This window comes from Cryptomeria japonica, chromosome 11, assembly GCF_030272615.1.
Source record: "Cryptomeria japonica chromosome 11, Sugi_1.0, whole genome shotgun sequence".
Lineage (NCBI taxonomy): Eukaryota > Viridiplantae > Streptophyta > Pinopsida > Cupressales > Cupressaceae > Cryptomeria > Cryptomeria japonica.
Genome location: NC_081415.1, coordinates 733,339,873 through 733,358,391, shown reverse-complemented (window position 1 = coordinate 733,358,391; position 18,519 = coordinate 733,339,873). Strand labels below are relative to the sequence as shown.

At 36.0% G+C, this 18,519-nt stretch overlaps 1 protein-coding gene across 2 annotated transcripts in view; it reads left to right on the top strand.

Annotated features, from left to right (window-relative positions):
• LOC131072111 (uncharacterized) overlaps positions 1-17,549 on the top strand; it is a 186,818-nt gene extending 169,269 nt beyond the window's left edge. For both annotated transcript variants that reach the window (XM_058008174.2, XM_058008175.2), the window contains exons 9-11: positions 16,857-16,943; positions 17,080-17,144; positions 17,270-17,549. In XM_058008174.2, the coding sequence (XP_057864157.2) occupies positions 16,857-16,943; positions 17,080-17,144; positions 17,270-17,396 (279 nt within the window). In that variant the 3' untranslated portion in view covers positions 17,397-17,549. The remainder of the gene's footprint in view (positions 1-16,856; positions 16,944-17,079; positions 17,145-17,269) is intronic.
• Positions 17,550-18,519: the final 970 nt, after the last annotated feature.

Here is an 18,519-nt window from a genome sequence, read left to right as displayed (position 1 = left end):
AGGGAAATAATCACCATCAATTCGAACAATGTATTACTTATTATTTTGGCAATCCTAAGCAACAATTTCTTATCTCAACATGTTTTGCAACATGCTCCCATGATTTACAAATGAGGAGTGAGCTCAATTTATAGGCTCCCCAATTACAATTCAATGGCCAAGATTGATTTCAAATCAACAGTCGAGATTACAAAATAAAACCCTAATTATGGTTTGTTACAACTAACTACCCTTCGACCAATGAGAAAATTACATTTGAGGACACTTGTCCTTCTTGCTAAATATAAACCAATAATAAAACAGAAGGTTGTTGCATTGTAAAGTGTGCCTTCTAGAAGCTTCTAGATAAGTCAGTTTCGTTGAACCTGGACATGCTGACTTGGAACAATCTGATTGTTGAATGTCCTCCTTGAATTCTTCAATTTGTGTGGAAAAATTGCCTGCCTATGGAAATTTATTTGGAATAGTCTTCATGCCACTATTTGATCTTGATTGGGAGCTTGTCTTTGACTCTTCAAGAGATGAAATCCTTCAGGAAGTTTGGAATTTACGCCAAGCCTGGAGACTTTTCTTTCTTGATTTTTTGGAAGCTCTTTCAATTGTCTTGAATTTTGGAGAAGAATTCCCCTCTGCCTTAACCACAATGGAGGAAGCTGGAATTTTCTCTGTGAAGTGTTTCTTATACTTAGCCAAATTTTGGCTAGTCAATTTTATCTTGTGGTACCTTCATGTGGATCCTTCAACACCTAGCCAAGATTTTGGCCATCTCTATGCCTAAATGAACTTTGTTTGTGGTTTTGCCCTCAATTCTGAATTTGGCTTGTGCTAAATAGAACAAACTCCACCTTTGGACAAGAATTTTATTTATCTCCTTTTTATTTCCCTCTTTGTTCTTTTTTCTTCCTGTTTCTTCTCCAACACTTGTCAAAATTTGATTCTTTTGGTTGTGGAAAATTCCATACTAGCCATTTTTCATGTGTCAAACTTTAATTTTCCTATCTGTTCGTTTGTTTGACCCTTGATTTCATGTGCTACTTTGTCAAATTTGTTTTTCCCTTTAGCCATTTTCTCTTTTCGGCATGGCAAGTTGATCTTCATGTCCAATCTCCAAGTCTTGGGTGAATTTTCATGTCTGGCTTAGGCATCTTCACATTTTCCATTTATGCCTAGTCAACTTGTGTTTTATGCAATTTACCTTAGCAAATTTTATTTTCTTTTGTCATGTCAAAACTTTCCACCTTTCTTTGCCTAGGTGGACTTTGTGTTTGTTTGGACAATCTTCTTTTCAAATTTATCTTTGCCAACTTCCTCCCATCATGGGCAGACCTTGAAAGCTCTTTGCCATGTTCTTGGCGGACTTGGAAGAAGTCTTGCCACCTTGTTTTAATGTGTTTTCTTCTTTGGACAAGGCTTTTGCTTTATTTGATTTCATCTTTCAAACCTTTGCTAACTTTCTTTTCCATGTTTTCCTTATGTTTTTTCCAACTGGGCAGAGTTTGTAGATCTTTAGGCATGCTAAGGCGGATTTGATAGATAGCTTGCTTGACTTGATGGTTTCCTTGCCAAGGCAGACTTGGCACATGCTTGAATAGGGCGGAGTTTGAAGATGCTTTTCCATTTTATCTACTTCTTCCTTGGCGGAGTTTGCTCAAGTGGGGACATCTTCTTGGGGCGGACTTGGAAGACATCATGCCAACTTGTTTTCTCTTCTAGATGGCGGACTTGGATGATGTTTGGACATCCATCTAGGCGGAGTTCAAACTTTCTTGGACATTCTTTACTTATGCCTTGGCGGACTTTGCCAACCTCTTGCCACTTCCCCCTTGCCTAAGTCAGACGTTGAATGCCCTTGGACATGGCGGACTTTGAGGTGTGCTTGCCATGTTCATCTTTGCTTCATACTTGGCTGGGTGGAGTTCACACAAATCTAGACATCTTTCTTTATGCCTTGGCGGAGTTTGAGGGTCTCATGACATGGGCGGACTTGGAAGAGTCTTGCCAACTTTACCTTGATCATGCTTAGGCGGGGTTTGAGGATGTCTAGACAAATTCTTTTATGCCTTAGGCGGATTTGGAATGTGTTTGTACATCATCTCTCTTTTAATCTTTTTCTTGCCTTTTACCATCCAACCTGGGTGGACTTTGTAGCTTGCGCCACACAGTTTATGCTTTCTTTTCCCTAGGCGGACTTGGAAGAGTCTTGACATGTCCATGGGGCAGACTTGGAAGACACGATGCCAACTTTATCTTGTTTTAGGAGGGGCAGACTTGAGCTTCTTCTTGCCATGTTTACCAGCCACTTGTCTTGGGCGGACTACATGGATGTCCTGCCATTCTTCTCCACCATATTTATTCAAATTGTCATGTTCATCTTCCTTGGGCAGATTTGCTTCTTGCTTACAGAATTTTCCTTGACACTGAACCAAATTTTGAAATTTAATTCCCCAAGGCATCAACACAGCCAATTTTTTGAATTTTTTCTACCCAAGGTATCAACACAGCCAATTTTTTGAATTTTTTCTCCCAAAGGTATCAACACTTAGCCAATTTTTTGAATTTTTTCTTTAACCAAAGGTAGTAGCTTGATGAACATTTGCCATGAGTTAGCTAACTAAAGGTAGGAGTTTAGCAAGTGTCGGACAACTTTGCTTCTGCAGGAGGCAGACTTTGGAGAGTCTCTGCCAAGAACAGACTTGGAGGCTCCTTAGATAGGGCAAACTTGGATGATGCTTTGCCAAGGCGGATTTGGCATGTGCTTGGACAATCTTCCAAGGCGGACTTTATGTGTCTCATGCCAAGGCGGACTTCACTCTTCCTTGGACAAGGCGAGGTTGGAAGAAGCTTGGACATGCTTCCACTTTGCTTTGCCATCTTCCGAGCTTCTAGACATTCTTTCTCTGCCATTCTTTCCTTGGGCGAATTTTATCTGGACAACCATTTTTCACACTTATTCAAACTATCATATCCATCTCTGACCTGCCATGTCCATTTTGACTTGCCACGTTCATCTGGAACACAAACCTAAGTAGGTTTTTACCTTGCTTTTTGCACTTAAAGACATGATTTTCAAATCTGAGGACATGGGTACTGATCATATGGCTGATCTTCTGGAACAAAACCCTAATTAGGGTTTCCATCTTTCTTTTTACCCTTAGAGATGAAATTTTTCAATTATGAGAACATGGGTAGCAATAATATGGCTTGAGGATCAAAACCCTAATTCTAGAAAAAAGCAGAAAAAGCAAAACCTTTCTTTTTGCACTTGGAGGCAAAAATTTTCTAATCTGAAGACATGGGTAGTAATGATATGGCCTAAAGATCAACACCCTAATTCCAGAAAAAGTGAGAAAAACAAAGCCTTGCTTTTTATACTCGAGGCAAAAAATTTCAAATCCGACAACGTGGCCAGTGACTAAATGACCTGAGGAAGAAAACACAGGTTCCACTTTCAAAAAAGTAGAAAGTAGCAAAAAGCAAGCCAAAAAAGCTGCTTCCTGGAATGTGCCCAAAGTGCCAAAAATCAAACTTTCTATTTTTAGAAAAAAGCAAAAAAGCAAAAATTCCTAAAAATTGAAATTTGTCAGAAATGACTCAAAGCAATTGCGATCCTCGTCCTTAAGACCTTCTAAGCACTTTGACAACGTTCAAACCTGATTCTGAGCATGATTTCTCCATTTGGCTCAAGATGATTTCTCAAAAACTCCAACTTCTCATTGTAAAAAGATTGGTGATTAGCAATTGCAATGCCAAAGAAAAACCCTAAAAAGCAAAAACAGGGGGTCCCCATTTGCAATGGGGCGATGTGTGAAATAGATCACAACAGGACCCTGCCAGTGCATCGGGTCTTCAGACAGGGTTTGCAGAGGAGTTTCCAGGTGTTTACACAATGAGGAGTGTCTACAGTTTTACTTTTGATCCTCATGTGCATGACCACTTTCAAATGCATAGTTCAGTTGTGCACGTGTTAGATAGCTTGTATGAGAGTTCACCTTGCGTAGTTTTGGGAAGTAAACTTTGTTAGCCTTTTGAGTTGCTTCTCTTTGAGTCGTCTCCTCTTGCAACCCCAGTTGTTAGTATTGATTTGGTTTGGTAGGTACTATCAGTTATTCTGATGCTGGTGTTACATGAGCTAGTTGGTATCAACAGGAACATTACATAGTTCTTCCCTTGGGACCCGGGTGGACTAGTGTGTTATTTTGTTTCTGAGATTGCTTGGGGACAAGCATTTTCAGGGAGGGCGGACTGTAATGTCCCCTTTTTTGGATGATATGGTTTATGATTGGATTAGCCTATTAGTGGCCCTCATAGGCTAAGACTGACGATTATAGGGTTCCAGTTCGCAATGCAGGAGGTTTATTCCCATTACGGAGGTTAGAAGTGTCCAGGATTGCTCTTCGTTTAGTTCAGTTTGGCCTTCGTTTGACTCTCTTTCACACACTTACTATTTATAGTAAGTTGGTGGTTGATTGAGAGGGACTCTTTCTATTTTTAATAAGGCATCTAGATGAACAGTGGTCATAGTGGGCTACCCTATGGTGTTTGCAGAATTGAGATATAATGGTTATTATTGGAGTTATGACATTTTAATTATTATTATTAAAGTTATACCTTAATAATAATTAATTATAAGTGAATAATAATGATTAATATTTGGACTTTATATTATAAGGGACATTTAATGAAATAAAGACAAATATTAATACATAAGTTATATCTTAATGTTATATTTGCACTTTATAACTCAAGGGTCCATTCATCATTAAAAGGGGGCCATTTAATTAATTGTTTTGATGTCGATACCAAGGAGGATTTTATAAAATACTAAAGTGCAAGCTTATAACATAATAAATGCAATTAAATGATTAAGAAGTCTCTAGAAGGGATCAACTAGCTTTGAGAATTATATAAAGTGCCAAGAGATGATCGAATTCATTATGATTGAGCATTTGTTATTCTTCATTCTTGAGCGGTGGGAAGAAACCAAGGGTTTCCAGCACTTGCAGCCATTGAAGAACATCAACTCTTCAGTGTTGCAGCTATTCTGAGGTGGTGAAATATCCATTGAGGGTAGCAATTGGAGTGGCTTCACTCAAAGGTCACATTTGTGCGAATTAGAGAAGGAATCAGTCAAGGGCATCAAGTAGATTGTTGATTGTAACGAGCAGGTTACTTTGGGCAGCGATCACTAATTGTTGGGCACATTGTTTGCAGGCCGTACAACTCTCTAACCTCCAACCATACCATTCTTCCAACGAAGCAGTTCGAACTTGTAATCTGTCCCAGCAGTGACTTATATGTAGCAGATTGAATTTGTAATCAGCTTCAGCAGTGGCTGCCTATAATCAGGTTTTGATAAAAATACTTACTCATCCCTTTGGGAATGCATTTCATTTGTAAGCCGTTGAATAAATTGAATGACATAGAACAGCAATGAAAGGAAGGAGAGGTTGCATGATAAATGTTTGATGTAATGTCTATGGTTATAATCTTCATAGATAGCATAACAGTTTGCATGCCAACTGTTTGGGTTAATGCCTAGTTCCTGTAGGTGCATATTGGTTTTCCTAGGATGCATGGAAAGTATTTGACAATATTTCAACTCCTGTACAACTTGATTTCAGAGAAAGGTAAAAACAGTTAGTATATCATTTCTATTATATTGTCAACCAATCATGCATCATGAGAGCATTCAAAAACATCATTTGCAAGTATTTCAATCACATTTGACATCATTCCAAGCAAGCATAAACAATCTGAAAACAAAAGACAGTAAGATAGAGGTTTCATGACAACTGTTTGACAAAATTCTTTGAGCCTCTAGTCAGCAATTAGGGATCAGAATTAGCAAGGGATGCTACAGTGGTATCAGAGCCAAGATTCTGCCAACCTGTCAGGTAAATTGGACAGTGTTGTTGGTTCGAAAGTTACAAACAACAGAAACAATATTCCAAGATCATGACTACTACAGGTACCCAGGATCAGTTTTCCAAAAACAAGAAGCAGTTGGAAGATAGATTGGAAAAGAAGTTTGATGGGATGATTGATATGATGTCACACTTACTAGCAAAGATGGATCAACAAGTAGCTCAGAATCACCATATACATCAGTATAACAACATGGCTGAAAGGAGTGGAGTCAATGGGAACAATGGCAACAACGAGGGAGAAAGGACAGTCCAACATGCTGCAATCACGAGAGGATCAGCCTCGAGACCTCTTCTCCCTACCTTTACTCAAAGAGAAGAATAACCACAAGTTGTGGTTGCAGTACCATTTGGTGATGATGCGAGGCAAGCTTACATGGAGTATAATACTTTTCCTACCAATCTTAGAGAACAATGGACTTTTGATTAGTTCATGAATCACTGGAGTAGGAGGAATGGTGGAACGTATGATCAACGTGCTCCAGTAAGAATGGATTATCAGCAAGCTCTTGGGAATATTACATTAGCCCACTTTGATGGAAGTAGGGTATGTAAAATTTTATATGATGAATTTGATAGACATGCTGATTTGAATCAAGAAGACATTAGGACAGCCTGGGTGATGATTGCATGGAGAATATGTTCGCTAGCACTTCTGATTTTTATGACAGCAGTTATGATACCTTGCATCCGCATCGGTCAGCAACATCTACACATATGCAGGATGCTATTCTTTAGTTGTCATATGATAGTACTCAAAAATTGGGTACTAATGACGCATTGTATGATGGGAATTCATGTCATGATGAGTCTGATTTTTCAAATTAGGCCTTGGAAAGTAAATCAGAAAATTCATTGGTTGGCAATGAATCCCAGGATTGTGGCTCGAATGGACATGCAGTTACGTTTGGGGTGGAAATGTGTGAAAATACTGGCATATCAACAACTTCTACCTTATTAGTTGAGCCATCTTTTGAGGCACATAGCAGTAATACCTCAGTTATTGATGTGTGCACTTGTGATAGCATGCATGATGTTGCTTATCATGAGATTGTTCAGGAGGAGCATGAAAAGATCCAATAGGAGTTCACATTTGCTCATGACTCCAGGGGTACAAAGTGGTATGATATGGATCAGTATGAAGGTGTTGTTCAGTTTGTGAACAATCCCTTATTTGAGGCAGATGCTACAATGTCTTATGATAATCCTCTTTTTGAATTAGATGTTGATCACTCTCTTGACTCCAATCCTGAAATGAGTTTTGATCGTAGGGTTTGGGACCCTTCCAGTGCATCGGGTCTTCAAACAGGGTTTGCAGAGGAGTTTTCAGGTGTTTACACAATGAGGAGTATCTACAATTTTACATTTGATCCTAAAGTTGGCATGAATATTTGAGGTGGATGGCAAATATTGTTGGGAGGTGTTGGGCACAAGTTTCTTCTTACAAGTGTGAGTTCTAATTAAGGGTCGATTGCCTTATATCATTGCTTTAGCCTGAGATCCCCGTCTAAGCAACCACAACCAAAGCAATAATAGGTTGAGCTCCCTCTGGGGGTGTTTGGAGTGACCAACTTTGCCACCAAGTATAGTGGGTTAGTTTGGAAGAGTTAGAAGAAGTTGTTGAGTGTTTCCAAGACTGTTGGTGTCAAAGTGCATCATATTTGTAGTAACATGGTGAAGTGTCATACACAAAAATCTGTAGATGTAAATTCTACTATTTAAAGCCGCATGTTGGAGTCATTTCTGGCTAATGCAACCCTACTAGTAGTCTCAAACAAGGGCTTGAACGTGTGGGAGCATAAAGTTTATGATTCAAAACTCTATCGACCTCTTCAAGGTCAACAAAATTCATTGTAACCTTAGGGCTACATTTTGAAACAATTTATTGTGTCTTGTTATAAATTTACTCAATAAATAAGATTGTTAAAAAAAAGTTTAAATCTAAGACAAAAATCTCCAAAAAATCCCAATTATATACCCAACTTTTTGCGAATTTGTCCTATAGACGATTTTTTCCTCCAAAGAATCCCATCTTTTTAAAGAATCGTTGATTGCAATTTTCAAGTTTGTTTTTGCATTTAAATCGCATTCAAATTGCATTTGAAGCCTTAATCTCCTGCCAACTTGTGAAACCCTCAAACCTGCAAAATAGTGTGTTATATTTTGTGGGCACAACTAGGAATGTGAGTTTGTCGAGACATGCATTGAAGGTATAGATGGTTGCGAATTTGCAAAGAGTTGGGAAGCATGCATTTGAGTCAAAGATAGGCAAGTTTATGTTGTAACACTTCTGAAATATATTCTATAACTTCAGACAATATAAATAATATTTACATGAAATTCAACCAGCACATACAAATAGATTGATAAATTGTTAAATAAAATTTTATTGGGGCACATCAAGGATCTTTCAATTTAAATTAACAAGATAAAAAACGTTACATCTATCTTATTTTTGTTGGGCTTGATTCAAAGTGATAGTATTTTAATATTATGACAAGTGAATGGCCTATATTCCGAGGTTATATCTTCCTTCGCTGTTCATGCTTCATATTTTGTCTTGTTTGTCATGGTTTAATTTTATCTTTATCCAGATGCTAGGATTTTTGTCAATACCATCAATATGTTGTCACACATGGTTTAATTTTGTTTCTACTTATCTACGTAGAATGTTAAATAACATCACAAGGGTCTTTCAGTTTAAAGTAACAAAATTAAAAAGTTAAATCTAATTTATTTTGGTGAGGGTTCCATTCATAAAGAGTATTTTACTATTATGATAGGTGAATGGTCTATATTCTGAGCTTATATTTTTGCTTGTTGTGTCTAATTCTTATCTTCATTTTCTGCACAACTAAATTGTTATCATGAAAATTGGTTGGTTATTTGGTCTAGACAACATTTATTTTTCTACAGTGATAGCCTTGTAAATTAGTTCTATATAAATAAATAATTGATATTCTTGGCTAAATGGCTTGAATTTAATTCTAATTTAGGCTTTCTATAATAGCATACCTTTGCTTGATGAATATGACAATGCTATAGTTAAATTTTTTCACATAGTCTCATTACTAGAAGTGAAGAGGTAATGTTATGTGTAGGTCATCTTTTGTCTTCATAACATTTTATAGTTCTCTCAAATTGTAGTGCAAAAACCCTTGGCTACATAAAAACATGAGCGTGATGTTTATATGTAACCCAATATTGCACCAAAAAGTCCAATATTTGTGACATCAAAATCTTGGTCATTGTAATTTTGTTTGCTTATTTTGATATTATGCATATCTATCCTAAAATGCGGTTTGTGTCTATCATCCACTTCTACTTTATATGAGCGTATGTCATCTATTTCTACTTTATATGATAGTAACATCTGGTGCTACAGGTAGACAGATTTCACATAAACTACTTCCTGCTTAGCCAGAGATATACTCACAACTCCATAGGAATAGTGCAAGCTCCAAGGGATAAAAGGATTTTTAGACTATGGATATTCATTCAGACAACCAGTTCTGGCGCAGCCTAAGACGAATACCCACAATTAAACTAAGAACAATAATAAGGTTTAGACTAACCATGTAATGTCCCCATTTTGCGAGCATCAGAGTTTGTAAGAATTAGCCTATCATTTGACCCTCGTAGGCTAATAATTATTGATAGAGGGCCTCGTGTGGCAGTTACTTGGTGATTAGAGACATTACTCTTCAGCTGGATTCAGGTTTTTGGCCTTTGCACAGGTTTTTTGACTCAGTTCCACATACTTACTATTTATAGTAAGTCACTATTCAGGGTTTCTATTTTTAGACAGGCATCCAATCACATGGAGAATAGGGAGAGTCGACTCCTGGCTCAGACGGCTTAGCAATCAGACAAGTGCATCAAGAGATATTAAAGTTTAAGTGACTTAAGTGATTTATTTAATATTTTAATATTATTATAAAGTTTTAAAGTAACTTTATAATAATAAAGTCACTTTAATATAATAAAGTGCGTTAAGTGAATAATTTAATGTGGGAATAAATCTTTTATCCCACATTGGCCAGGAAGGTGTTTGAGCTCTCTTAAGGAAAGAATAAAAGGAAAGGCAAGAGTTCATTCTCGGCATCCAATTGATGAATTGTAATTTTTGAAATGGGAGAAGTTTGAGAGAGGAAGAAACCAAGGTTTCAACCTTTGTACTTTGGAGAGCGTAAATTCTTCGAAGTTTAGGGCATCTGAGGTGCTGAAATAATCACTGATATTTGCCATTGGGAGTGACTTCATTCAGGGTCACTATTTATGCACAAATTGAAGAAGAATCCATGGAATGTTGAGCTGGTTAATGAATTTCATCTGGAAGTTGAAAGACCATATTGGAGGAAACATTGCCAATGCATTGTCATTATTTATTTTGTGAGCTGCTACAGCACCCGCGTCTACAGTACCCCCGTGAACAGTGCGCATGAACAGTGCCGTGAACAGTGCGCATGAACAGTGCCGTGAACAGTGCGCTACAGTAGTTGGAGTTCTATAGAAGGGGATTTAGAAAGGTTGAACAGCTATATATATTTGACAAGGGATTTGCATATGAGGAGAATCAAACCAATATATCAAGGCAGCCATTGAAATACCAGGTTTTCTATCTATGGTCATTGTATTAGAAAATCATTACTTCATTGCCTCATTTTCTATTATGATTATATCATGAAATATTTGGAGGTTGCATATGTTTAATGGAGATATAATTTGCATATTCCACATTCATGGTAACATTCAACATTGATCAGCCATTTAGCTTTCATGCCAATTGTTTGCTTAAATGTCTAATGGCTGTAGGTGTACTTTGGGATGCATGACAAGTGTTTGTCTTAATGTCAACTAGCTGTACTAGTTAATTTCAGTCATTACATATGTGTGGAAAGGTCTAAAACAGCTAGTATATCATTTCTATAACAACTTTGCATTGTTAGAAGCTTTCCATAACTTCATTTGCAGCCTACAAACCCAAAGAAGACAAAGAAAGAATTCACTACAGTGGCTTCAAACATTGTATGCCAAATGTTTGACAATATTCCTTGGTGTTCAAATAAACAAAACAGGGTCAGATTAGCCAAGGGATATTACAAACCATGCACAAAGACCTACAATCAACAAGACCCCAATGGTATGAACTTGAAATCACATCAAATGCCCTCACACTTCACCATTAAAATCACTTAACTCTAACTGTAACTGACCAGATGAATAGAAACCATGCGAACAGAGGAGAACAAATGACAAACACCATACTTCAATGTTTATTTATTTGTTTCAACTGCCATTACAATAATTTCTGCTTAGTAGTCCTATTCTACTTCTACTCCTAATCTGCTAACTGTCTAAATTTTTTGACTATCTAGACCTTTACAAAGAGAGAGGCATTTGCCTTTTTTAGTTTTTACATTTTGAATCAAAGGCCAGGATTGAAACCATCAAGTGGTTGTGATCTGCCTTCTAGAAGCTTGACAACTTTAGTCCATGCCTAGTAACTCTTATAACTTCCCAATTGTCCCCTTTCAACCACTTCAACTACCTCCACTACAAGACAAAATAGGCAGCTTTGGGTAGATGGAGAAATAACTAACCTTTTGGCCATTTTGTATTGCATTGAATTGAGCCAAAAGTAGTTATTTTTTATAGTATGACAACTCCCTTCTTACAATAAAACATTTCTAGTCACTAGATCTAGCTGTCAATCCTTTTTCTTCTGAATACCTCTATAGCATTTTGTGTATCACTGCCTTCCAGAATTCTGTAAACAACACACTGCTCTATAACTCTTTGATCTCTTCTCCCGACTTTTGACTTGTTGCCAATGGTGGTAGTAAGGGTCCTTACTTGCTGACACCTTCAGACCTTGTCATGGTCCCATCTCCATTTGGTGCTCCAAACCTGTTGACATGCATTTTGTGACCACACCAGCACGGAATAAAGTTTCCCAATGGCTACCTTATCCTCTCTTGATCAAAGTCAAATGTATGCTAAGATTGCAAGAAGATCATACGATGACTCCAAGGTTCTAACTGCGTACTAGTGACTTTATGTGGATATAGGCTCGTGTGGCTTTGATGTTTGCTGGTAAACCAAGGGGACTTACGTTTGGATTATTCTTTCACTTCTTTGCTGTAGATGGAACTTCATCATCGGATATACCAATTCTCTGATGCTTCTACTTCGAATGAACTGAAATTAAAGGGGAAAGGGTTTAGGAAGACTAAGTTAAGACTAAGAACTTAATAGATGACAATGCTTTGGATGAGATCTACCATGCTTTACTTCGCCACTAGTAGACAACTACATAAAACAGGTGCAATCTTCAAAGGTTGTGTTTGAAAGATTCTTAACTGTTGATAAACACCATTAGAGAACAATGTTTATCCAACAATTCAAGCAAAGCATACACATAAAAATAGCTCAGTCCAACCTTGCACTATTGATAAAAATCATCTACCAACAAAAGGTATGAGCATTCGATCTTCACCTTAAAACGTTGCAATCAATCTTGTTCATCTAAATGCTTGAAATAAATCTACACTAAGTTAGGAAGGTGTAACCATGCAAGTTTTGAAAAATAACTTAAGTGAACACCATCAGAGAACAATGCATCACTGTTATTATCTCAATAGCTTATCGCAACAATTTCATACAAATCTCCCTCCCTTATAAATGAAGGGATGAACCCCTTTTATAGGCCTCCAGGAGGAAAATGGACAACCTAGATTACAAACCAATCAATGGCCAAGAGTGAACATGCAAACCCTAATTAGGGTTTGACCAAAAAATTCCCAAATACATGACGTCAAGTAGTGGGGAGAGTCACAAATGAGGAATCTCATCCACTTTACATTAATTATCCTTTGCTCAAAATGGTGCCCATAATGCATTAAATGCATCACTACATCCAAAATCACCCAACATGTAATAAATGAGCCATTACTTCCTGGAATATGGTAGCCGCCATACATTAAGTATGCCACTACTCAGTCAAGATGTCCACTAGCAATAAATGCGCCATCATGTCGCCATGCACTCAATAGATTCTTGCCATGCAAATGGACCCCGCCGTCATAGGAACTTTTATAATTTTCTGAGTTGTGCTTCATTAATACAAAATATTCTCTTTACATGTTGCCAACTCATCCTTTACAAGAATCTTTCCATTCCGGGCTCACAAAAGACATTTTAGAAGATTTTCCTTTCTTGAAGGAATTTTGTCGATTTTTCCACTTTGAAAGAAATCCTATCCATTTGGATTTTTGGAGAGAGAAAACTCCTGGAGAGAAATTTTTTATCTGGGAAGAATTTTTCATGTTTTTGAATTCATCTTATTCAGGGGGAGATTTTTGACCAATCAATCACTTTTCCTAGTTTTTAGGAAATTTTTCCATTTTGAGCTTCGGAATTCAGGAGAGGAAATTCTCTCTCTTGGCCAATTTTTCTCTATGCCTTGGAATTTCTTCATTCTAGGTGAATTTTCTTCCTTGAGAAAGAATTTTGAAATTTTCCCTTATCCATGAACTTCTTTCTCAATGTATAAAGCCAAGACAAAAATGGTGACTTATCAATACATAAAATGATCAATATAAACATACATATTACACAAGAATAATTTGTTTGTATGGCCAACTCTTCTAGATGAAGACAAACATAAATGCTGATCGATAAATGCTGCGCATATTCATCAAAGCAATAATTAATAAGCTTGAGAGCACGATTAATATCCCATGAAGAATGGTGATCTTATTAAAGGCTTAACAATGACAAAGGCAAGCAAATCACAAAGCAGCGATTAAGAAAAGAGTTAAAAAGCAGTACTTAGATTGAAGGCAGCGAAGACTTGCTTGTTAAGATTATTTAATATACATTGACCTATAATAAGATGGCCAACTTCTCAAGGTTACACAGTTAAGATAATATATTAGTTGGTGCAATTTTCTTAAAGAAACATATGCAAAGAGCAGCAATAATAATGATTTGTCCAATTCATAAAAATATATTTGTAATTAATATTAACTGGCTGACTCATCAAGATTCACAAAGACAAAGAAGTATATTGGCAAAAGGTGTGATCATATTTGATAAAAGATATGAACTTAGCTGGCCGACTCCCTTAGAATAGTCGGTACTCTTCAAAAGTCAACTTAATTCAAAGTTAAATTCTATTTAAAGGAAGATCTTCATAGAAGGATGCGCTTATGTTTAAAAAGGAACTTTTGAGAAAGAAATGCCTACCTTGAGGAATGAAGAGTGGTGTCTATTGAAAATTGCACTCCTTCATGAGGAATATGAAGGTCTATAAATATAGTTTATGATTAGATGTGAAGATTGAGAGGTGCATGTTAAAAGACTACCAAGCATATGCACCAAGGGCATTGATGAGAAGGAAGACTGCAGATTTAGTGAAGAAGAGGATATAAACATTATTGCAGATTTGTGAAGGTTCGTATTGGTAGATTTATGAAGAGTTTTTGAGCAGATATTTGAGACATATCTAATTGGTGTTTTCAAAGATAGAACAAGCATATATACCATTTCTAGAAGAGAAGATTTGTGAAAAGAATAAGAAGTATATGGCAGATTATACAAGGAGAAATTGAGAAGTTTAATAAGCAGATTTGAAGGTGATATAAGACCAGACTTGTGAAAAGAATTTTGTGGCAGATTGTGTGATCAATTTGAGAAGAAGAGAACATTTGTGAATAATAAGATCATCCATCGTCTGTTGTAGAAGTAACATTGACAAGGTGAAAGATTGAATGAGGGGTTGGTGTCTCTAAGAGAATGAGGGGTTGGTGCTTCTAGTAGGTTGAGCCTATGAACTTTGTAAAAGAAGAATTTATATAAAATCATTAATTTGCCATGATTTTTTCCCGTTAGTGTTTCCACTTATATATTCTGTTCTATTTTTTATGCATGATAGTTAGGTCTTATGTGAATGATAATATGCAATGGATATGTTAATGAGATTAAGTTATGTGATTATGATATAAGGTTTAAATAAAAAAAAATTGTTGTTATACTGATTCACCCCCCTCTCAATATAATTGTGTGCTTATCACTCTTGGTGAGCCTAAGGTTTGGGGATCAATTATAATTGTTAAGAGTACCTAAATGAGTGTATATTCATGTTTTCTGGAGTTTTTATCCACTAGGAGTTTCTCTAGGGTATTCTAGTCACAATTTATGGTGTTGAATTCTCTTTTTATTGTCTCACATTTTCTCATTTCATTTTCTTAAGTCATTTACTCATTTCATGCTCCCAATCGTAAAACTAACAATGGCTATTATTGGCAAACTAGTTATGGAATATCCTTATAGTTTATAGATCAAGTGGTATTAAGGCAAGTTTATTCTTTTGGGAGGTGTTTTGTGAGTGTTTTGCTAATTCATGCCTATATGGGATGAATTCCTCTAATTGCCAAAACAGCTGCCCTATGTTCCCATTATGACAAATTCATCTGTAATCAAAATTGTTATAGTTCCATGCATGGCCTAAAGCTCCATCTTCAAACATTCTTCCATTTTTGAACCTCTTTTCCATCTCATTATACCCAAGAACTGCCTCACAATTTGATTGATCTCTGAGCCACCTGACCATGATTGTTTATCAAAACATTTTCTGATCATACAATTTCAATGAGTAGGGTTTTGGTCCCAAAAAAGCATACAAACACAACTACCAAAAGTAAGTCCAAAACTCAGCTTCCTTGAAAATTGGGATACCATTTCTGTCCACTCCCTTGAAGTCTTCAATTTTGAAATGCTGCAATCATGGCTTAGTACATGTATCAATTTAAAATGCACAGTATTCTAAATTCCATTTTCAACAAAAATACAAGCTTGCTCCCTATAAAAGGGCCATTATGAATAGAGAGTATCCTTTCGCCTAAACTTGGTGAATTCCTCAAGACACTAATGATGATTAAAATCAAAGTAACGGTGTTGCATATTAGTGCCCAAAATGTATTCTACATAGTTAGTCCACAGCAACTTAAATATGCATGGAAAAATGATAAACAATTGCTTACCAACCCTGTAGCACACAGTCAGATCTCTCTGATGCTGAAAGAATTCTGAGCTTTCAAACTGCAATCTCCGCACTCTGCTTCCTCATCTAGATCATTTGAACCCCAATTAAATCTATCTGCTGCTTTGATCCTGGTGGAGATAGTATAACAATTTTGGATGCGGTGGTATCCATCAACTCTGACCTTTTTCTTCTGATGCTTTTATTTGCAACCTTAAGCTGTCTGCATCTTGCTTCTCCCTTCTTTTGTAGACTCTCTGGACTGAGTGCTACTCTTCCACTTTAGTTGCCAAACACAAGAAGTGTTAAGGGAACAAAATGCAACAAACATAAATCTAAAACATGATACCGACCTGATCCATAATTAGCATGGATGTTCCATTGTATAGATCAAATATGAATTCTTTCACTCTTTCTTGCTCACAAGTTCTATTCTTTAATTGAACACGAAAAGCTTAAAGTGGGAAGTCCGTATGCTTTATGACTGATTCGTAAACATCATACAACTGGAAGACTTGAAGTATGGAGTTCCTATGCTTTATGCAATGCACTCTTCCCATCATGATTGATTTGTCCGTAGTTGAAACTGTTAGTTTTGTTTGCAGCCAAAGGCATAATCCTTGGAAAGAACTTGGTTGCTGTTTTAGACTAAGCTATGGATCCTTAATTTTTTACATAGTGGAACTCTTTAAAATGATACATTTGAATGCCAAGCACGAGTTGAAGCTTAAGGTTAATAAAATGAAACTGAATGATTATTAACAGGATACATAGCATTTCTATTAGTAATATTTATGCACTGCATTTTTTATGCAAATAATCCCTTCATTCATTTATTCAATTAATTTTTATTATGACCAATATGTCATCTTCCTTGTCTTTCACAGATGAGTGGAGCAACCCTTTTTAATCTTTCACTTTTGACTTCTGATATGTGGGCAGTAATTATTCGTATATTCTTTTATCATCAAGGGGTGAGTAAGATTATTTTTGCCAAAAGGAATCTTAGACGTTTAGTCAGCTCATAATTAAATGAATATTTCATAATGTCCTCTTTTCATGTACGCTAATTTTTACGAAGTCTAACCATTGCATGATTTTGTCATACAGGTTAATTGGTTATACTTTCTTTCTCTTGGAATTGTAATAGTTGGCCTTACCATATATTCTTTATAGTAAGTATCCAACCTGCACTTTCTTAGTCTCTTTGGCCAATTTTTCTACGTATATTTATTGAGAAGGAAAGTTGTTTTATTCCTTTACATGCGTCATAAAGACCAACACTTTTCTTTTTTGACAGTACTGACCAAGATATGACTACTTCAAGCGTTGGTTATGAGAATGATCAAATTGATAGCATACCATACGCACAACTCAATCAAGAGAGAGAAGCTAGTCTAGAAAGCATAAATGTAAATCAAAATTAGCAAACTGCACTTTATTTTCTTCTATTGAAGACAAACTCTAAACAAATTCATTTCAAGACAACTTAAATGAAACTTTCATCTCTTACTTCGATATTTTGACAAAATATAATTTGATGTTATACTATCTAATATAACACACTGCGTTTTAAGTTTTGTTTTGCATCTTAAGAAATGCATCAAACACAGTAATGCTTACAGTCTCTGTTAAGAGCCGTTAAATTAACGTATGTACAAGTCAAACAGCAAGACAAACTAAAAGAATGTGGACAATTTGATTACATAGTACATCTTGGAATTGGGTTATGCATGAATTGGAGTAACGCGTGAAAGATGATCATTTTTCTACCTGCATGTGGATTAACACCAGCTTTTAGATATCAATAGCATTTTTACTCTATCGTCCACTCTTAATCAGTTGTAGCATCGATTAGGTTTTGGTTTCTTCAAAGATTGTTCATGTGGAACAAAATCCCATCAAAGGTTATGCTCAAGATGTCATAAAGCCTGTTCAAGCTTCTCAAGGTCCACTTTTGACTTATTTTTATGTTGTGGATAACATGATGAAGACAAAGTTTCACACTTCTCAACTTGAATATTTTAAAAATCGTCTTGATCGAAATGTGAAAAAAAAAATCAGAAAGATGCTTCTCCAATATACGCAAATCCTTTGTAACAACAAGAGAAAAGTCAAAGCCATTCTTATATTTCTCTGCATTGATGGCTATAAGCTACGTGATCACTACAACATGCCTAATTTCTGATCTATTTGGATTATTTGGTTGATAGGGAATTAGACTTACAGACCTTGTTTGATAATTAGTTTATATGGATGTATTTATCACCATTACTTTGATTATTGCACATATATTAATGATAATTTGGTTATTCAATCAATTCTCATGTGTTGAATATTGTCGGGTCATGTGTTGCTTTATTGTTTGATAGTGGATTATAAAGATTATATGGATTATCATTATCTAACAAAAACTATTGAGGTATTTCGTGATGGTTTCAAGAACACAAATTGGAAAAGGTGGATAAGTCTTTTAAACATTTAAATAAATTAAAGAAAATTAGATTTGATTATTTAAAAAAAAAAAAAAATCGAAAGTTAAAATATAGT